The 22,634-nt window shown below is 48.7% G+C and overlaps 1 protein-coding gene across 1 annotated transcript in view; it reads left to right on the top strand.

Annotated features, from left to right (window-relative positions):
• Positions 1 to 4,791: 4,791 nt before the first annotated feature.
• pde1ca (phosphodiesterase 1C, calmodulin-dependent a) overlaps positions 4,792 to 22,634 on the top strand; it is a 62,311-nt gene continuing 44,468 nt past the window's right edge. Inside the window, 3 exon segments of the mRNA XM_067251846.1 lie at positions 4,792 to 4,876; positions 9,859 to 9,909; positions 10,357 to 10,522. Coding sequence (XP_067107947.1) covers positions 4,792 to 4,876; positions 9,859 to 9,909; positions 10,357 to 10,522 — 302 coding nt within the window.

Genomic DNA, 22,634 nt, shown 5'->3' with positions numbered 1-22,634 from the left:
GGCGAATGTGTGGGGGGGGAGGGGATTGGGAGGGGGGTGGCGAGGAGAGGAGAGAAAGTTGTCGCTGAACGGTCGAAGCTCCCCGCACTCGTCCTTGAGTTCCTGTCGATCGTCGTTCTCCCTCTTCGCCCGGCAGAGGGTGCGACGAGGCTGGAGCCGGAGAGGTTTTTTTTGTTTACAGAGTTTGTTTACCCTCCTCTTGTTTGGGTCGACGACTTTCCACACGCAGCCATTATCCGCTGCCAGCGGTGAGGCTAGGGGAAGGATGGGTGTCAGTGTTAGATCAGTCCCCTGATTAGCTGTGAGGGTGCTGACGATTCATTTGCCAGCTTTCAGCGGAAGCTTGTATCACGGTGAGGGTTCATCCCATTTCTACATAAGTATAAGCAATAGGTACATTTGCGCAGTCTGCTTGACCTGTGGTTATAATACCGCTCCAGCTGCAACGGCAGATGATTGGTCCAGATGTTTCTCGCTATCTCACTTAGGGTGATCCTGTAGTGAGCCTCAACCGCATGAAGGACTTCTGTGATTGGAGAATGTTGTTGTGCAGCCTTTATGGGCCAGCTGTAAGGAACCCCGGATGATTCAGCTATAGTACACCCCATGCCCCAAGCCCCATGTTGAGTCACTGTTGCAGTGATGCATTGCGGTCCGAGTTGAGCGCCCTTGGTCGTTGCTCCGATAAGACCACGGCTGACCCCTGGCGTCGCAAACAGTCACCACTGACCTATGGGCAGCTGGGGATGAGATCTTGGGGCGGATCTCAGTAAGTGATGCTCCTCATCTCCTGTTATCTGCTTGGACACTCAACAGGTAGAATCTGAGTCCTCTTCACTGCATGCTTGCACAGCTTAAGTGGACCAAGCCTAGTCCTAGACTAAAACGTTTTCAATTGAGATCTTGAATTTGAATTGAATTTGTCTAGAACGAAACAAAACGCTTGTTGAAAGCATTGCACCCTACAGACTTGACTGAGATCGCTAAATTAGACTTGTGATTTGACACAATTCAGTGTTGGTAACCTCAGGCTGTGAGGGCGAGTGTTGTGTCTGGGCGGACTGATGCACCCAGCCCGTACATCCCAGCCATAGTGTGGCTGTTGGAGGTATCCATGTGAGCTTCGCGTGACGTCTTGGAGATGCCGTCTGGCCCATATCAGACGCAGACGCCAGCTTGACACCCCAAAGCATGTTCTCCAGAAACAGGCGGTCAACTGGGCCAACAGTGAAACAGATGGCCAGCCGGACCTACCACGTGTGGATGTGCGTTGGATGAAGATATTTCTGATGTGGTTCTTCATTAGGTTAGGGCCGAAGCAATTGTTTGTTACGTCGGTAAACAAGTAAAAAAATTTTTTTTGGGTCATGTCTATTATGTTGAGAACAAGGATGGTGATTATATCTAGGTTCCTTTTAGGGAGGGTTGTGGAGCTTGGAACCAAAGAGGCATAAGTGCCATGTTGGGCAAACATGAGTATTAAAAATGAAATTAAAGCTCTCAATGAGATCTTTCCAATGCCAAAAGGATACAATATGATGTTGAGGTTGTAATTGTAAAAAAAATATATATATACAGTATATGAAATGATTAACAGTAAAAGTGGGGCTTCAGTAAAAGTGGGCAACATTTGATTTGTCTCTCTTGTCAAATCTGCTGCCTAATACGCACTTATGACCCTTTGGCTCTGAGCCCTCAATATGTCCCTGAACGACCTCAGGCTTGGATTTCTGGGGCTAATATGTGACACTGGTGAATCTGGCGGCATGTCAACATTAGGCTTGGCAGGTGCTCACACCCCCTTTAACCGGGAGATGGCATGTGCTCACACCCCCTTTAACCGGGAGATGGCATGTGCTCACACCCCCTTTAACCGGGAGATGGCAGGTGTGAACAAGCAGGTGTTGAGAGACAGATGTGGAACAGAAGCTATATATAGACCGGCCCTGGTGACGAGATGCTTGGCAGGGATAAGAGGTGACGCACTATTGACGGTCGCAAGTTTCTCACCACTGCCCCGAGGAGGGCGGTACGTTTGTAAAAGTGCAATTGGGAAGAAATGCCACGACATGAGTTTCTCATTGCCTTTTTTTCTTCTTATTTACCCTTTTTACTTGGTGAACATAAGCACAGAATAACATTCTCTATCACAAGTATTAATTTCGGAAACACTTACCTGTTGTGCTTGAAACAAGAAATCCTCCTTGATTTCTCTAATAGCAGTACAAGCAGCCATTTCCGATTGCACGTGAGCCACCTAACAAGCATATCTTTCTAAAACAGGACACAAAGGTATATTTTAAGTATTTAAACGGTGGAGGAATCAGGTTACTTCTATCTTTCAAACAGAGAGGAGCTTATGCCAATGGATCCACTTTTGATGTTGTAAACAGCGTCGAAAATCCTGGAAAAGCTCTGTCTCAAAGGGCATGTGTATGTGTTCTGCATGTGATAACGTCGTGTAACACAGCACGTCTGCAGAGGCCCATAGGGAGGAACACACAGCTTCATAGTATAATCCCTCCTCTTCAGTGGACAGAAGACTGAAGGTCTTGACCTCTCCAGAAAGGCTTGTGTTTTGCCAAGGTCAGTATGAACATGGCATCTGAAGAATAGCATTTGACCTCCTTCCATCCCTGCGAGTGTAGGCTTGGATAAAAATGCATAAGTAAGTAGACAGTGTGTGTGTGTGTGTGTGTGTGTGTGTGTGCGTGTGGGCTGTGTGTGGGGGTGGTGTGTGTGTGGGCTGTGTGAAGAGAGCATACTCTTTCTGTCTTTTGTTCCTACTTTAGTGAATGTAGCAGATGATTTGTATTTGTTACAAGACGAGAAGATTTTAAGAGCCGAATGCCTAAATCACAACAGGACAACTATGCACACAGTCAAACATACACTTAACCAGAAATAATGAGAGACACAGGACATCAGAAATAGCACTTTAGAGGCCGTCATCACCACTCTCCATATCAAAGTCAAGTGGTTGTTGTCAGGGTTAAACTGGAGGTACCATGCTAAAACATGTATTTGTTTACAGTTGTATAGGCAGGGACCTATACAAAAAAAACTACTGGTGTTGCCCTATGAATTCCCGGTGGCAGATGATTACAGTTTATCAGGATATAGCAGGATAAGGTTAATTACCGTGAGAAAAGGTGAAGCGGTTGACCGAATGTGTATCACCGTGGTTGGTAAGGTAACCCCTGTTAAAGGGCAGTGTAAAGGGAGACATCTTACAATTAAAATTGAGTGCACCTGGGCCACTAGCCTATTGCTCTAAATAGACTAAAGTGGAGTGAAATTGCATTAACCCTTGTGTTATCTTCGGGTCATTCTGACCCATCAGTAATTGTGACCCACCGTCGTATTGCGACAGATTTACCGCATACAAAGAGAAAGTGAAGCATTTTCTTTTAACAGCTAGGCTGTCTCAGACCCCCCACATTGCAAAGGTTAAAAGAAAATTATTTTAATTTGTTTTTGTTTTGGGTCAAATTGGGTAAACACAACGATGGTTCGTTATGAACCTTTGGGTCATGTGACCCGAAGGCAGCACGAGGGTTAAAGAATAATTATCACCAGAGTGTGTGTGTAAGTGTGTGCGTGTATGTGTACCTGTGTTTATATATAGATCACCCCTTAGGTGAGAGTAACAAGGTAATATTCCCCTTTACAATAAACTGTAAATGTTGTTGCCAAGGACAGCCAAGGAATCAAATCTTTTCTACACACACATACGGTGCATATACACACGCTCACACTCAGAAAGGTTTCTCACACATATGCATAAATACATGTAACGATATCTTAAATAAATATTGATAAAGCATGTTGGATATACAGTAAAAGCCAATGTATACTGAGATGATAGGCTGCTAACTCACTAATGTTTAGTCAAAGAAAGAGGGAGGCGAGATAGCGAGCCAGGATGTAGATATTCAGAAACTCGGCTTGAAGAGTAGGTATGGTACACAAAAAACAAATGAATCAAATAATTGTGAGAGAGAGAAGGGTAGTGTGTGAGAGGGGAGGGGAGAGAGGGAGGGAGGGAGAGAGGGAGGGAGACTAAAGAAACTGCTGTGTGAGCAGAGCAGTGGGAAGAGTCAGAGAGAATACCACAGGGAGAGAGAGCGAGAGAGAGGGAGAGAGAGAGAGAGAGAGAGAGAGAGAGAGAGAGAGAGAGAGAGAGAGAGAGGAGGAAAGGAAGGAGGGAGGGAGCGAAGGCTTCGGATCTCTATATCGTTCTACTTTTAGAGAGGGGTAAGTGTGTCAGGGAGAGGTTGAGCTGAAGAAAGACCACGATAGGAGTGAGAGAACCACAGTCACCGAGACAGAGAAGGAGAGGAAGGGAGAGAAAGAGGCAGAGGGAGCGAGAGAGAGAGACAGAAAGAGAAAAAGCACCAGAGCTAAAGGCTCCCGAAGGAGCTCTCGGTGGCCCGGGAGGATGCAGAGGAAGGCAGGGCGACACTGACTCGCGTTCCCTGGAGGAGAGTCCCCCAGCTCCGCCAGAACTTAACCTAGCCCGCCGCACACACGGCTCCCGCTCTCAACCTACAGCAACCTAGCTACCAACCCCAGCGACACCCAGGGGGGGGGCTGGAAGGGGGGGGAGGGGGGGGAGGGGGACGCGACCCGGTCACAATCCCCTCGAGGAGCACCTCTTCTGGGGAACTGCCTGGAGAGGCGCCCCTTTCTGTCCCTCTCCCTGCCTGCCGCGGCAGGACCGAGGGACACCTGAGGGACGGACGCGGAGAGGAGCTCTGGAGGAGTTGGAGCGGAGCGTCAGGAGCAGACATGACAGAACCCACCTCGAAAAAACAAGGATTTAAAAAGTGCCGGAGCGCTACTTTCAGCATCGATGGATTTAGTTTCACAATCGGTAAGAGACGGGGCATGAAAACCGGCATGCGTGTGTGTGTGTGTGTGTGTGTGTGTGTGTGTGTGTGTGTGTGAAAGAGACAGAGAGAGGGGGAGGGAGGTACCGTAGACGGATAGACAAGCGACAGAGAAAGAAATAGACAACGACAATGTGTGCGTGTGATATTTGACGCCACAGTGAACAGATGGTGTTCTTTACTTAAGGTTTTATTGTGTTTGAAGTGTAATCTGTATCAGTCTCCATCAACATGGATCTACAGTATATACCAATCCAGGGAGCTCTCCTTCTTGGAAATATGACACAATAAGTCAGTGATTGGGATCTGTGATGTTGGTAATTGATGTAAACAAGTTTCGATGTACGGTAAAGAGATAGCCTTAACCATTCCGCTGACTCCCCCGTTCTCCCTTGTAGCCTTGTAAGATCTCCATGTATCCTCCATGTCTCGCTCTGACTGAATGATTTGCAGTGACAACTTTTGTGGCACTGTGTGCCATTAATTATGTTGCTTACACACAGCACGATATCTTCCTGACCAGTTTTCTTTTCTTTTTTTTTTAAAGTTGCTTTTTAACATGCTTTAGATTTTCTCCAGAGGGAAATAGTCTGTTGAGTTCCACAAACATCGGCGTGTAGTTCCATCTTCCCTTCTGCTTGTCAACTCTCTGTCCCTGCCTCGAGTGATGTAGCGAGGGAATAATCACCAGAATGCACAGGGCTGAACATTTGTCTCATCCAGTCAACGCTTTGGCGAGTCAAATATCACTGTGTTGCCTGAAAAGAATAGGATTGCGTAACAGCTCCACACACAGGGTCTCTCTCTCTCTCTCTCTCTCTTTCTCTCTCTCTCTCTCTTTTCATTTCACTCTTTCTCTCTTTCTGTCTCTATCTCTTCCCCTTCCTCTCCCTCGGTCTTTCTCCCTCGCACAAAAACAGAAATGATTCACTGTGACTTTCCCAGATTTCTCATTTTCTCCTGGTCTTTTGTTGTCTGTGTTGTCCCCCTCCCTGAAGCTGGTTCCCTATTATGGATCCGTCAGGCGTAGAGGACAATTGAAGAATGCAGTAATCTCGTCTCCTAATGTGACAGGCCGGGGCAGAGCCGGAGAGCAGTTATTGGTATTAAAAAGGAAGAGGGGAGGCAAAACAAAAGGGGCCAAGAGGAAGAGTGACGCGGCCGTTGTTAGCGGGGAACGCCGAGCGATGCAGGGCAGTAATTATCGAGCTCTCAAAGGTCAAGTGGCAGAATGTTATGTAACTCCTGTCCTATCGCTCGGCCGGCTCTCTCGCTCCCTCGCTCGTTCCTGCTCGCCGTCGGAGGAAAAGGAGGGGCTTGGAGGGGGGGGGGGACTTGAGGGTTTTCAGTCCTGCGGGCATATTTGGGCAGGTCTGTCCTGTTCAAAGTAGACTGGGTGACTTGCAAGAACAGTTGAACACCGAAACAATCCCTAAATAAGGCTCTCGTGTGGTTTCACCTTTTGGAGAGACCCCAGGTTTGTTGACAAGGGGTCTCCTTCGCTCTCCTGCTCGCACAGGGCCTGACTACTGTCGCCATGGGGACAGCAGGGAGGATCTGACATCATCCACGTGTGCCTGACTGCGAGAAATATGTTTGTGTTTGTGTGTGTCTACATTTACATTTGTTTTGGTGTGCAGTGCTGTAAACATTCAGGACAGGGTTTCATGTGTGTGTCCTGTGCACCGTATTTATGGATGGCTGTTTTGTGTGTGCGTGTGACTACTTTTTGTTCACACTTCCTTCGCCTGTTGCTATCAGTGACTGAGTGCATGCTCCGTGGAGACCTCATTAAGACACTCACACCTGTTTGGCAATCACCTGAACCATGGCCTGTGTGTGTGCGTGTGTGTGTGTTTGGCAGAAACTCAGAGCAAGGGGCAGGGCTCTCTGGGCTTAACTATAGCCTCTGATTCCCGAGCAGAGGAGGTAAGTGTGTGTGAGTGTAGGCGGGTAGGGGTGTGTGTGTGTGTGTGTGTGTGTTTGTGAGTGTGGGTGGGTGGTTTTGTGGTCTCAGTCGTCACAGCATTAACAGAGTAGTCCCCGGCTGAGCACAGGGAATCATTATCTCTAATGAAGTGGCCTCTCCCATCAGTAGCACCCAGACACATGGACTAACACGGCATACCCTCTCTCTCTCTCTTTTCTATGTCTCTCTCTCCCTCCCTATCGTGATCGCTTACGCTCTCTCCAAATCCCCCCTTTCTCTTTCCTTCTCTCTATTGGTTCCCTCCCTCCCTCCCTCCCTCCCTCCCTCCCTCCCTCCCTCCCTCCCTCCCTCCCTCCCTCCCTCCCTCCCTCCCTCCCTCCCTCCCTCCCTCAGCCTCTGCACCAGGTGATTTCTCCTGATTTCTCCTAATGAACTTCCCCTCTTCTGCTGCTATGGCGTTGGCTCTGCTGTCACCAGCCTGGCAACCTGGCCGCACTCTAAGTCTTTCTCTCCCTCGCTCCCTCCCCCTCTCTCTCTGTCCCTTCTTCTCGTTCTGTCCCCCTCTCTCCCTCTCTCTCTCTCTCTCTCTCTCTCTCTCTCTCTCTCTCTCCCTGTGATTCTTTTTCTCACATTTAATTTCTCTATTCTCCTCTCTGTGAGTTTGGTGTGAAGGCACATGTCTTCCATTCTCACCTCCTTTTATCTGCCGTCGCTCCTTTCATCTTCTTCTGGCCCTTGTTTCTTGTTCTCATACCCTCACCTTCCCATATACCTGTTCCCTGTCTCACTCCCCCCCTCTCTCTTACCCTCCCGTCCTCTCTTTATCCCTTCTCCCTCCCTCCCTCTCTTCTCCCTCCCTCCCTTCTCCCTCCCTCTCTTCTCCCTCCCTCCCTCTCTCTACCTCTTACCTTCCCCCCATACCCGCCCTTTTACTCTCTTTCTTTACTCTCCCTCCCTTCCTCCCTTCTCTGTCAGAGTGATGTGAGTGGACATCAGTTCTGAGTAATGGTCATCAGTGGGCTAGAGAATCCCAGCACCATGGTTACCCCAAGCCTCCTCGTAGGGCAGTAATCTCCCCAGAGCGATCCAAACACAACTCCGCCGTAGCAGGCCAACCTCACCCCAGTCACAATGCACACAGTCTCAGAGAGAGGTGCGTACTTCTGTTCTTATGCGTTCATTTGTTCTGTCTGTTAAATTGATTTGCTGAGGCTCGTACATAGGCATGGTTTCGTTAGGACCGGCTAGATTGATAGTGATATTGTGGAGCAGATGTTGTGTTTTACTTTTTCGTGGGTGTTGAAAACCGTGCACGCGCGTCAACGGATGACTGTATGTGTGTGGCTTTGTTTATTTGTGTGTCTCTGTGTGTGTATTCACACGTGTGCGCGTGTGTGCCTCCCACACTATAAACACCACTTATCTGGTGAAGCTCTCTAACCTCAGTGGAGACATCTGTTCAACATCTCTGCCAGGTTGTTTGGCTCTCCTGGATGCTGTTCGCTACCTTAAACAGAACGATTTGTGATGGGCTGACTGAGGCTTCAGAGTAGATCTGCCAAGGGCATAGAGACTCACAGGTATCTAGGCAACTGAGATAATATGAGACTGACAAATTAAATCCCACAAACAGGCTTTTGAAGCAGTAAAATGATTAATGTTGAAGAGTAATCCTAACTGGGTTCCCTAATAGGGCTACAATAATTTTGTAATCGACTGGCCTGACAGTTATTTTCGTTTTTATTATACAGTGCCGTTTCAGTGAATTATTTATTTTATAGTGCAGTGTTGTTTCATTGGGGGTATTTATTTTATAGTACAGAGCTGTTTTAGTAAGGTTTTTTTTTTTATAGTACAGAGCTGTTTTTAGTAGGGTTTCTTTTTTATAGTACAGAGCTGTTTCAGTAGGGTATTTATTTTATAGTACATAGCTGTTTCAGTAGGGTATTTATTTTATAGTACAGAGCTGTTTAAGTAGGGTATTTATTTTATAGTACAGAGCTGTTTAAGTAGGGTATTTATTTTATAGTACAGTGCAGCTTCAGTGGAGTGTTTCTTTGATGGTACAGTGGTGCTTCAGTTAAGTATTTGACAACAGAAACCCTCACAGACAGTAGGGGGAGCTACAGTATTAGACATCGCAGCTGAGTAAATGTGTTTTTATGTGTGTGTGTGCGCATGTGTGTGTGTGAGAGAGTGTGTGTGTTTGTCTGTGTGTGTGTGTGTGTGAAAGTTTGTCTGTGTGGATTGTTTCATCTTCCCCAAATCTCTAGAGAGCGACAGAAAGTGCACCCATCCCCATGTAGGTGATAAGGACAGGACAGCACCGTCAGTGACATTGGGACTCCCAAAACCTCAGTCCCCAGCTGTCTGGGACCGATGGTGGGATGGACATAAAGCTCCCAGGCCCTGAGGCCTGACGCAGGGTTGGACTCACAGGAAGGGAATGGATCCCTGACGCTCCTCATTGTGTTGGATCAAGGCCATTTGGGAGATGGCTTGAGAGCATGGTCATGTTTGTTGGGGAGTGACAGACAGAGGCAAAGACAGACAGAGGAAGAGGCAGAGGCAAAAGCAGGCAGAGGTAGAGACAAAGGCAGGGACGGGCAGAGTGCGAATTATCCAATGACAATCGGGGGGGTCTACTTCTTCTCCAGGGCGTGTATCGACCCCCCCGACCTGTTGTTTTTACCTCTTTAGGGGGGGTCCAAGTCTTAATTAGTGGGGGTCAGACCCCCCCAAACCCCCCCGTCATTCGTACCCTGGAGACAGGTAGACAGAGACAAAGACAGAGGCAGAGACAGAGGCAGAGGCCAACATAGAGGCAGTGACAGAGGCAGGGAGAGAGGTAGAGACAGAACCAGGAAGGGATGACTGAGTCGGAGAGGCAGAAACCAACATAGAGGCAGACAGTTTTCCTTCTTACCCCTTTTACATTAAACGTATCTGACCCTCCCTCTCTCTCTCTCTCTCTCTCTCTCTCTCTCTCTCTCTCTCTCTCTCTCTCTCTCTCTCTCTCTCTCTCTCCTTTCACAGTGGCCAATGAGGCTGGAGAAAGTAACGCTCGGCCGCTGACTCGCTTTGCACGTGAGTCGCCTCATCAAGCTCTCTCACACCCACGTTCATTCAAAGCCACATTCACACCTTTCAATGAACGACATAAGACATACGAATCCATCATTTGGACCAACAGCTTCAATGAATCATATCTCAAATATAAGAATATTTCAACCCAAGTCCAGACAGACTTTTCAACTGTGATTTTTATGGGCTGTCCTGGCCACCACTTTTATAGGAACTATGTATGCTGGTCAATAACTAAACAGTAGGGGGCGACAGACACCCAATGATTGCAAACCACATTGGCCTTGTTTGTTGAGAAGGTCAACTTGAGTGTATCATGTGATGAAGCCCATTATAGAGTACTTTGTATCAAACACAGACATACGCCTACAGATTTGAATTGTAGAATCTTGGCTTTGAAATAATGTAACCTAGCCTGGTTTATGATTGGTGTGTTTTATTCTTGTTTAGGCTCCAAATCCCAGAATGCCTTGTGGAACGCCATCACGGCGGGGATCGGGATCAAGGATAAGGACAAGAGAGGCATCGTCATCGACCCCCGCAGCCCTGAGGAGATCCTGGCGGATGAGCTTCCATCTATAGATGGACCAGACGCCATGGAGAAGACTGCCATCAGGTCTGGACACAAGGAAGGATCCATACTACACAGCTCTCCACTATCTCTCTCTCTCTCACACACAGTTTCACAATCTCTCTGCTATCTCTCTCTCTCACGCACAAACACAATCACAATCACACACACACTTACACACACACTTACACACACATCCTCACCTAGAACACAGAATATCCACTCTGTTCCCTCCCTCTTGGGAATGTGTTTTAAATGGTTTGATGCATACCTCAAAGCTAAGTGGGAGCGGCAGCTGTGATTGGTTAGCTGATGGCTCCTTGATTGGACCTAATTGAACAGTAAGATCGATGGTTGAATTTTGTAATAAATATGTTGCTGTGTGTTGCCAGAGCCCTCACTTGAGGATAACAATAAATTAATCCCAAATTCACTGAATTCGTGTTTGAGTCGCAAAACATCTATTGACCCCGAGTTGGTGAACTCTGGTCTATTATTATTAATGATGTTCTAGCCCTGCTAAAGACAAAAAAGAATAATAGAGATAACGTTTCTATGGAGATCTTGGGGTTTGCAAGTGTTTCTTCCAGTGATACAGCTAGTGTCTCCCTGAAGGTAAACTATCCAGCCATTCATCTCTGAGGAAGACGGTGTCTGCAGATGAGATGATGACGTGTGTGTGAGTGTCTGTGTGTGTGTGTGAAGAAGCCCAAAAGAAAATTCTAGATCTTTGTGTGACGTGCAATAATTATCAGAGTGTCTTATGGAGTGATAAGGTGATTATGGATATATATATATATATATATATATTTTTTTTTTACTTTTAAATTCCTTGGTGACAACTCTGCAGACTTCAATGAAACACTTGGAGAGTGTGGTGTGTGCTAAGAGCGAAATGCATAATGGTATAATACTTTGGGGCCATTACTGTTGGTAATGTCCTCTCAGTAACTGTTCCCTCTCTCTGTCTTTCCATCTCCCTCTCTGTCTCTCTTTGTGTCTCTTGTGTGCCGTAATCCATAACACTTAGCATATCACAGTGCTTTCAGACAGAGAGATGTCAACAGCGAAATAGCTGTCACAGCTGGAATTATTCATTCAAAATGAAGGGTAAAGAATACTCTTTTCATATCTACGATAATTATTCAGTCTCATCATATCGAAACATGTATGCATTTTAGGAGTGGTCATCTTATCCATGGTATGTAGCAGAGAAGTTGACGGTTTCTTCAGCCAAATTTATTAGGTGTCAAAGTGCTTTAACGTTTTAAAAAGTAACTTTTATTTATTTTTATTTTAGACTAAAAAGATTATAAGTTACCAATGTATTTCATGCACACGCACATATGCAAACAGTCATGATTGCCAGTCTCTCCACAAAACATTATTGAGGAAGTAAATATATCTGCTTCTTATTGGCCAGCTGGCTATCAATCAAACAATGTGAGCTAATAAAAGAGTTGATACAGCAAGCACTGTCAGGGCCTTCCTGCCAAATTACCACTGACGTCAATGCAAGTAACTACGATATCGCTGAGACACACACACATGCACACACACACACGCCCCCATTGGTATCTATAAATACCACTGTAAACAGCTCTCCACAGGGTCCCCTAATGCTCTATTACCGCCTTTATTGACGGCACGGCGACCGTCCGGACGGCTAGCACAGGGACACGTTGCCCTGGCGGCAGCTCTCTGTGGGGGAGGGAGGGGGGAGAGATGAAGGGGGAGGGGGGAGGGTGAAAGGATGAATGCACGCCGAGGCGTTTTGGAGGGGAGAGGGGAGGAGAGGAGAGGGGGGGACACAGGATGGAGGTGACAGAGAGAGCAGGAGTGACTGGTGAAGGGATGGAGGCGTGGAGGGATAGAGAGATAGAGGGACAGCGGGACGTAGAGATGGAGGGATGGAGGCGCGGAGGGACAGAGAGCGAGACAGAGAGACGGAGGGATGGTGAAAGGGAGTGCTAGAGGTGAGGAGGGGACAGAGAGCGTGAGGTGTGTGGGCGTGGAGGGATCGGGAGATGGAGAGATGGAGGGACGGGGAGATGGAGGGGAACGCCGAGTGCGTTGACGGAAAATGAGCTGTAGGCGCGCGTGCATTGGGCTCGGCCCTGCCACAGCACAGGGTGAGTGACGGGGGGGGAGAGATGTGTGAGAGGGGCCTAAACCCTCCAGGGGACGAACCTCTGGAGGGTTTAGGTTGGTTGAGGGGCAGTTCCATGGGCGTATGTGAAGCCCTCCGTGACATGCTTGCGTGTAAAAAGGGCTACACAAATACATTTAGATTTGATTTGACTTGATGATGGGAGCAAATGAGGAAGGGACGATGGCGTAAACTGGAGGAGGGGGGGGGGAGGGGAGGGGAGGGGAGGGGAGGGGGGAAGAGGTGCCTGAGAGAAGGGGCGGGGGGGAGGGTGGGTGGGGGCTACAAGCAGCAGTTGTGGCTCGGAGGAACTGTCGTTTCTGAGGCGCCCACGCCCCACAGCCGGGTGGCGGTGGCGAGGAGGCGTGGTCAACGACAGGGCGGACACGGCTCGCTGGTTGGAACCATCGGCTCCCGTGCTGCACATGACTGCACGCGGTGCTCCGTGAAGAAACCCGACTTCCCTGTTCTCCTCCCGCCCTTGCGCATGCAGCCTCTCCCGTCCGAAACCACTGGCGTTCTCGCATCCGTCGAGGTCAATGTAATTAGCGTTCGTGATGAATCGTGTTTGGTCGCATAAATGTCTCATGATTGACACGACACGACTGGGCTAGACCTCCCGCTGTCACAAGCTGTTTTATGAACTGGTGCTTCGACGCTGTCTGTGCAGACTGAACTGCAGAACTCACACACGCACACATACACACTCACACACACACACACACTATCTCCATGATAAGAGGCTGAGAGCTCTCTGAGCCCGCCAGTGGAAAGGTCACCTCAGTGGGGACGAAGCAGCTGTTCTCTAACAGCCTGGAGGATGAGGAGGTGTCAGAACGTCACCCGACAGCCCAGGTCGAGGTGGAGGGGGAGAGGAGAGGAAGGGAGAAGAGAGAGGAGGAGAGGAGAGGAAGGGAGAAGAGAGAGGAGGAGAGGAGAGGAAGGGAGAAGAGAGAGGAGGAGAGGAGAGGAAGGGAGAAGAGAGGAGGAAAAGAGGATAGGAGACAGGAAGCGAGAGGCGAGAAGCGAAGGAAAGCTAAGAGAAGAGAAAAGAAAAGAAGAGAAGGAGAAGAAAGGAGAGGAGAGGGAAAGTAAGGTATCGTTTGGGGACTTCACATTCACAGCAGTCAAAAGGCCAACCGGCTCTTTCAGAGGTCCATGGGGACAGGGTGAGTGAAGGGCTGAGAGCAGACGGGTCCCTCTAGAGGGTCAGGATGTGGTCACTCATAACAGGAAGTGGTCACGGTCTGAGCCTCGGTCAGACAGCCGACAACACATGTCTTGCCCTCTGACCCAAGGGTCTACTTTCTTATCTCTCCTGTCTCATCTCTCTACCAGAATTGAATCTGGGGATCTTTGGCATACAATGTCTGTATAAGGGAGGGTGGAGCTCAGTGGTTAGAGAACTTGACTGCAAATCAAGAGGTTGCAGGTTCAAATTTAGCTTTGGATAAAACTACTAGATCAAGACATAATTGAATTACAATTACAATAGTATATCTAACTGTCAGTGCATCTTTCTCCTTAACTTATACTCCAATGTCAGCATGAATAGTTGATTTTTTATAACATATTGATGGAGAGTGTTTGTCATGGTACTCTTAGCGCTGTACAATGTCATTCATGCAAGAAGTCACTGGAAAACGTTCTGATGAATGGATACAAATAGTGGTCTATACTGTAAGGTTGTGTTGCTGTGTTGTGATGCAGGCCATAGTGACCTTTAGACAACCAATGACAGGAAAGGCCATCAGTAATCCATAAGGAAAGCAACGCCATGCCTACTGGAAGTGTGTGTGAATGTATGAGTGTGTGTGTGAGAGGAACAGCATCCAGTTTGCTGATTGACAGGTTGGGATTTCCCACGGTCAATTTGACAGACTGGACTGCATCTGTGACGGACAGCTGAGTAAAAGAGGGTGGAGGAGAGAGGAGGAAAGGAGGAAAGGATAGGAGGAGAGGAGGGAAGGGGGGGGAGGTACAAGAAAAAGGAAGGTCTGCGGGGTTGATGAGGTTGGTGATGGTCACACTGGGATCGAGCGTTAAATCGCTCTAAGGTGACTTTAGCTTTCAGAAGATGGGAGGGGTGGGGGGGAGAGAGAGGGGGGTTTGTGGGGGAGGAGGAAGCTAAGCCAGACACAGTAGCATCCAGAATTTTCCAGTGCTTCCAATGATTCGTCTGCTTCTGTGGTGGCGCGGGATATGCTCCTGTGGCTCGGGATATATTCCTGTGCGGTTCAAATGTAGCAGCAGTTCGTCAGTTTTGTGTTTCGTTTTTTGGGGATAATTGAGGTTTACAGAAGGAGTCATGGTACCTGACTCACAGTTCCGGGTCTCTGTCCAGTATCCATGGAGAGCCACCCCTCTCTCCCTGTTATTCTCTCTCTCTCTCTCTCTCTATGTCTCTCTCTCTGTCTTTCTTTCCCTGTGTTTCTTTTGCTCTCTCTATCTCTATTCACATCCATTTCTCTCTGTCCATCTATCTGGGGGTTTCCTATCTCTGTCAATCTATCGGTTTCCCTCCATCTCTGTGTCTCTCTCGTTCTCCCTCTCAATCCATCTCTGTTTCCTTCTCTCTGGGTCTTGCAGAGATGCATTTGCATGCCATTTTATGCCACAGTGATTCACAGATGACATTTTCATGGCACCGTATCCCAGAGAAAAGAAAATCAGGAAGGACTGAGAGAAAAGCACCCCAATCCCCCCAGACACCCTGAACAGCCAACTAGGCTTCGCCAGATGACTTTCCCTGTCTCTGATGTAAATGTGACGGTGGCTCTTTGGTGTGAGATCTCTATCTCTCTGGGAATGGAATTATTACCTGTGGAGAGTTCTCTCTTTCAGTGAGCCATCTTCTGACTACCTCCCCTTTAGAACCCCCCCCCCCACACACACACACACACACACACATCCCTACTCTGCTCACAGATAGACTGTTACGGAGGGATTTACCTCCCTTCTATGGCTACAAATGCTCACTCACACAAACACACACCCAGCGAGATACACACGTGCGCACACTTGGGGTTGAAATTGACCTTTGCAAACCTATTCCCTCATCCGCCGGCAATCCAAATCTTTGCTTTGTGTGTGTGTGTTTGCGTATTGTGCGCGCACGTGTTGTGTGTGCATACAGGTGGATTGCTATTGTGCCACTCACTTCATGCCCCCAAGCCCTTCCTTTAGATAACTCTATCACTCTCTCTCTCTCTCTCTCTCTCTCTCTCTCTCTCTCTCTCTCTCTCTCTCCCTCTCTCCGTCTGTCTCCCTTTTACCACTTCTCTCTTCCCATCTCCCTACACCCCTCCCGCCGTCCCTCCGTCCACCCCTCCCTCTCGCTTTCATCCCTCCATCCGTAGCTCCTCCGGACCCTTACTCCATGTCAATAAGCTGGCGGTGCTCGGAGGCCGATTTCCGAGGAGAAACCTAATTTTCTGGCTGAGTGCCGTCGGCCCGGGAGAAAGAGGTGGCGGGGTTCAGGGGCTCGGCTCGAAGGGGCGGGGTGAAAGTCCCGCCCGCACGGCCACACGACACGACGCTGTTGGTAAATAGAACCGTGTGGTCGTGACTAACCTCTGGGACCCCCGGAGGGAGAGAGAGAGAGAGAGAGAGAGAGAGAGAGAGAGAGAGAGAGAGAGACACACACAGGAGGTGTGTGTGTGTGTGTGCTGGCTGCACTTTCATTTAAGCAGCGTATTATCCACGAGCGAGAGCCGAGAGACTTGTTGATGGTGCGGCGGAAGGGCTTTGAGTGGACTTTGAAGTGTACCCGTGTCATCGGGGGGGGGGGGGGGAAATGAAACCCACACATGCTACCACCTCAGACGTATTTGAGTTGGTTAAGGCGTGGACTAAAGCAAACCTGCATAACATGGATTGGATTGTGTATTGGGGATTGTTAACCATTGCCCAACCGTGTCATTCATGAATTTGAATGCCCACTCTGCATCTCAATACAGCTGGAGGATAATTTCGGTAATTGTAGGGGGACGGAGGAGGATGATGGAGATGAACATATGTAATTCTCATTAGACAAGCGTCCGGCATTCATAATGTAGTGTATGTGTGTGTGTGTTTGTGTGTGTGTTTTCAGAGGACTTGACCTTGTGGCAGATGAAACCCATTCTCTCTCAGGACGCTGAGGGCGTGGCGAGCCGGGGTTGGGTGACCCCTCGTTGTCACGGTGACGCGATCATTTAAATAGCGTTTAGATGAGCCTTCTCCAGCTTCCGCCATTTTGTACCGCAGATAGGAGCAGTTGGGTTGGAGGACATTGATGGGGTCTGAGGCAGGTTGAGAATGATTGGACCACCACAACTCTACCCAGACATGTGTTCCCTGTTGATACCATGAGCTGATTGGTGGATAGGACCAGGCCAGGTTAATGGACATTGTCCGACCTTTCACCTCCAATTTATCCCTGGAAACAGTGGCTTTTTGATTCCCTCTGATAAGAACTGTGTGTGTGTGTATCTGTGCCCGTGCGTGTGTTTATGCATGCGTTCGCAAGAGCCTTCAAAGGTAGTTTTTCTCTCACCAGGAGGGACTGGAAATCAGAAATCAATGTGCTAAGCTCTCGGAGGGAGGCAGGGACGCAGATCTGACACGGAATAGAGGGAGCGACCAACCGACCAATCGGACTCTTTATCTACCACTGCTGCGGTGGAGCCGCCGACACGGTGTTGTCAACGGCAGGATGTTTTAGAAGGAGCTTCGGATAATCAGTCATTAGCTCTCTCTCTCTCTCTCTCTTTCACGCTCCACACCTCCATTTCTGTCTCTCTTTCACGCTCCACACCTCCATTTCTCTCTCTCTCTCTCTCTCTCTCTCTTCCTCTCGTTCCTTCTGCCCAGTTCCCGGCTCTGCCTCTCTTCCTCGCCCGCCCCTGTCGGTCTCTCCTTCTCTCTCACGCTCCGCCCCCCTTCCTCTCCCCAACTCTGTCTCTCTCTCTCTCTCTTTGTCTTTCACACACATTTGCATGCCAGTTTATGAGGCGACTCGTTGACTGAGACAGTGGAGAGCCCGCAGGCTCATTAGCATGGACTATTTACTTCACCTTGCTAATGAGATGGGGTCCGTCCCTAACAACACCTGCCTAACTCCGCCGAATAAATAGCAGTGTGCGTTTATTTGTGCGTGTGTCTGTGCCCTGCGTGTGCCGTTTCCCTGCTGTAAAGACATGTATGCAGATGTATCCAAGCATGCATGGACGGATGTCGATAGTCTGTTATTCGAGGGTTAGTTTGGGTCTTCAGACTGTAGCTATTTTATGTTAATTGCTATTTTATGTAACATTATCCATGATGGCATGTTCATGTGCACGTACGCACACACACACATTGGGCTTTTCTGGTCTCTCACTGTCTTGATTTCAGGCTTGCCACATTCGATCGAATGCCGGAAATGCAGCAAGTGTCCTTTGGCTGCGACCCGGACACAACCAATGCACCAGTGAAGCTCCGTAGCTAAACCCAACGCTGCCCGTTTGGGCCTGTGTGATGACCTGGCGATAGGTTGGTGGTGGTGTGGGGGGGGTCTATGGGTTGGGCTGGGGGCTGGTGGCTGGGGCGGGGGTTGGAGTCAGCGGCTCGATAAATCTCTCCCTTCAGAATGGCTCTCGTCGAGGTTAAACCAATTAATCACCAGTAAGTGATACCATTGTCCTGTCATCCTCCTGCATTGTTTGTCCTTTCGCCCGCATGACGCACCCCCCCCTCTGGGAGTGTCTGTTTTCTTCCTCCACTGTAACTGTACGAGGGCCCCGGGGGAGCCGCTCCATTCACTGAACAGGAGGGTGGGGGGGGGGGGACCTTTATTCGGTATCACTCGCCCCCCTCCAGACATTTGAACCTGGCGCGCTCATAGACTCCAACTGTGAAGGCCTCAGCCTGAACGGGATTAAAATTTCAATAATGGATGAGCGTGGATGTGGGTAATGAGCTTGTCCACTCTATCTTCCTTTTACTTTTCCACTGCCGAGTCTAAAGTGGCTCCTGTGCCGTGTTGGTTTGACATAAAGAGACACCCGTAGATGATGTTAGGAGCGTTTCAGGGCCCCGTTCGTCGTAAGGGTTGAAGCTAAGTTAATCAATTGTCCCTTTAGCCCGTTAACATTAGCGAGATGAGTGAGAACAGCAAATATCGGTTCGTCAACGGCTGATCCGCATCCAAATCATGTGGTTAATTTCAATCAGGCTAAACTTATCAGGGAAATTGCACGTGCACGTCCTACTTCAAAAGGCAGGAAAGGTCGATCACCAAAACCGTGATTTTCTAACGGTATGATGGCGGAAAAGACGAAAGAGAGAGCGGTGATAGGCTATTCTCGCCATCCGAGCAAACTATTATAATGAGTCTCTAGGAAGACAATAAGCATATTATCAAGGCTAAGTCAAACACCGCCACCGCTGCCAGAGCAAGACAAGCAGCTTGGCAAAAAATTGCCGATAAGCTGAATGCGAAAGTTTTGGGGAAATTTATAGACTCATCTTAAGTGCCTCATTACCCCAATCAATCAGATCACATTTAAAGAAATGTGCCTGCTGGCAGTAGGCTTAATGGAAATTAATAATCGAATGAGATCTTGCTAGCTAAAATAATGATCTCAACTCTTTCAGAATAAGTAGGCTAGATAAAAACAAGGCCAAAGAGTATCTAATTGATACGAATTCATAGACACTTATGAGGATATATGTAGGCTACTGCGCTTATATCATGTACTATATATGTGTATGTAGGCCTATGTGTAAATCCCTCTTTGATTTCATTGACTGGGACATGGCCAGGGAATATGATGAATTGATTCATCAGCTGGTTAAGCGCCAAGTACACTTTTCTTACAGCAACACATGCTGCGGCTTTGCCAATGTTTTCTGCATCGCCTATACTGTATAAAAATGTAGCCTATACCTGACGCAAAAAACCTCAAGGCTATGCAAAGTCTGAAGCACAGTTAAAGTTTCAAGTATCTTTATTGTCAATTTCTTCACATGTCAAGACATAAAAGGAATCGATATGACGTTTCCCACTCTCCCACAGTGAAACATATAAAAAGCACAGGCACAACAGATAAGACATTTCCTAAAACATAGCGTTAAATATTCACATACAGCAGCATAAGCTCATAATAAAGCATAAAGCTTGCTGCGGCGTGTGATATTTGCAATGTACGGCCCGAAAAGGTCTTGCAAATAAGTGAGTCCTTGTCGGCTGAATCGATATCGCTCAAACAAGAACTCATCCGTGTGAAACAAAGGATCTTGGCAATCGCGAATAACTCTATTGGTATGGAAAGCTAATCGAACTTAAATATAGCTCCTTGGTCAACTGGGTCTCTCAAAAAGGGAGCTGCATGTTATTTTCCGAGGGTGTGGCAAGCTTATCCAGCTACACTTACGTTAGCCTGCTCTGGAGCAGGTTAGTGCTAATTGATATGTTACTATGGTGATTTATCGAAAGTTGCTTCCACAAACCAAAAAGAGGGGCGTTTTTTATCTTAGCCTGAAAATTAGCTCGCTAAACCGCTTAGCGAGCTACGACGAATACCCCCCTGGAGTAAGATTAACGTTTACAGAATACTTCAACTCGTGAGTCCTTGTGATTGTCTGTGTGAGTTCACTCGAACTCTTTAATCGAGGTCATTGAAAGACTTTCAATCATATACGTATTCATTGTGAAAACATCAGACAGGAAGCGTCACAAACACTGTTAACAGACCAGGAAACAAGGAGGAAAGTAGCAACTGTTTCTGAGTTGTGTTTATGTGTAGATGTTGGTTTGTTGGTGTTGGCAGCTTCTTGGCCAAAGCTTACAGGACACGACTGCTAGTAGCGCTAGTTTCCCAAACCTGAAAATAAACAGACATCCAAACACACTGACGTCGTGAGCGAGCCCTCTCGTCCAATAACCGGCCGCCGGCAAAATATAGACGTAGCATGATCCAAACAGAAGCGAGCATAAATCCTCTTTTTCTATGGTGACGATCACAAAGTGGCTGTCTCGGGGGGCTTTTAGATGGAGGCGTGGGGGTGGTGGCGTGTCTGCGGCTGTCACATCCCAGTAGCCCCTCTCTGTGCTGGGGAGCCCTGACGCTGTCAGACACCATCCATCCAGGCTGCTGCCAAAACACGCCCCGACATCTCCAGCTGTTAATGAATTGCTCGCCACTTAGCCGACAGTTAGGAATCTCGTTTCCATCGATTCGCCGGGGGAGCAGCCATTCGGCGAACACGGGAAGACGTCAACGGCTACACGGCACAGGCGCGCGCACGTACGTCCTTCGCCGTCCACGCCGTCTCGCGGACGGACGCGCACTTTCGAAAGCACGGTACACGGTCTCCGAGGAGAAGGCGTAAAGGTATAACGTTTGTCTGGAATGCACACACACACACACACCCTAACACTTGTTAGGTCTTTCGTTGCAAATCCCAGGTGGCAAAAAGCAAGGAATCATTGGCCCCCACCCCCTCCTCCCCTCACCTCCCCCAGTAGTCCCCAGCTATGGTCTCCTCGGCGTCATTGTATCCCAGACTCCTCTGCTCCCGGTGGGGGCTGGGCCTCCCCTGCCTGGGTGCCACACTGTTCCTTCCTCCCTGCAGAGAGCTTGAGCTTCCTTTCAAGTGCCCAGCGCCGTTGTTGCGCCAAAGGATGAAAGAGAGGGAGGAAGGGAGGGGAGGGAGGGAGGGGAGAGCGGAGGGAGGGAGGGAGGGAGGGGAAGGGAGAGCGGAGGGAGAGCGGAGGGAGAGCGGAGGGAAGGAGGGAAGGGAAGGGAAGGGCGAGCGGAGGGAGGGAGGGAGGGAGGGAGGGAGGAGAAGGGAGAGCGGAGGGAGAGCGGAGGGAAGGAGGGAGGGAGGGAAGGGAAGGGAGGGGAGAGCGGAGGGAGGGAGGGAGGGAGGGAGGGGAAAGGGGTGGCTGATGGCATGAGGGAGAAAGGTGGTGAGGGGGAATGTGGAGGGGAGGGAGGAGGGGATGGAATAATGTCTTTGAGGACTTGAAAGGGACGGACAGGAACGGAGAGAGAAAAAGAGAGCAGTGGTCTTTTTGAGACAGCTCTTGGTGTTACCCCTCTCCCTACAGGTAATTGAAAGGGTTGGGGAGAAAACAGATGTTTGATGTGAGACTGTGGCACAAACCCATAGTTCTCTTTTCTTTCTCTTGGCTTCTGTTCAAAATGGACTTCTCTCGCCGACAACCGTTTGTGCAATTGGGTTGGACTTTATGGAAGACAGTAGTTTGGATTCTCACCAACCTCTAGTTTAGGAGAACAGCCGGCTGTTGGTGTGGCATCGGAAAAACTGATTCCAGTCTTTTTTTCAGCAGCACAATTTTGTAAAAAAATGTATCTCGGTCAGTCTTAACCCTTAGCTGAGTCAGTTCAATATTCAATATTCAATTGGAATGTTCGAATCATATGCAATATGCATATGCAACGTTACACTGTGGCGCCCACTTTCAAACGCTCACATATTTGCGACTCTACTCCTTAAAGGGTTAATGAGTTGCCGGAAATGTCCTCAGCATCCGACACCTGTCAAGATTGGCCACCATTCCTTCCACTAAAGCCAGCTCACGATCCAACACCGTACCTCACCTTTCAGCTCCAGCAGTCAGAAATGCCCAAGGATTTATTTAGCTCGTCTTCAGACGTGTTGATTAGCAAAGCAAAAGCTCCGAACCGAAATGATAACAACCCTCCAATTTCCTGGCAGCGCCTGCGTCACAACACAATGGCCGCCTTGGCCTGCCTCTCTGCTCTCCGAGACTCATTACGAGCACACATTTAATTCCGTTCGTCTTCATCCCTTCTGATAATGGACCCCGGCGTGACAATGCAGCCGCCATATCTGATGTCATTAAGAACACGTCCCCCAGTACGGCAGACAGCTCAGACGAGGGTCTAATGCAGTCCAACGCTCGGATTCGAAAGCAGATGGAAATCGAGCTCATTTGTGTTTTCTTTGCAGACGGGCTCCGTGAGCGGCATCGCCGCCTGCGTTGACGAGGGCCAC

This window comes from Osmerus mordax, chromosome 15, assembly GCF_038355195.1.
Source record: "Osmerus mordax isolate fOsmMor3 chromosome 15, fOsmMor3.pri, whole genome shotgun sequence".
Lineage (NCBI taxonomy): Eukaryota > Metazoa > Chordata > Actinopteri > Osmeriformes > Osmeridae > Osmerus > Osmerus mordax.
The sequence above is the reverse complement of the archived record's forward strand: the minus strand, read 5'-3'. Positions and strand labels throughout refer to the sequence as shown.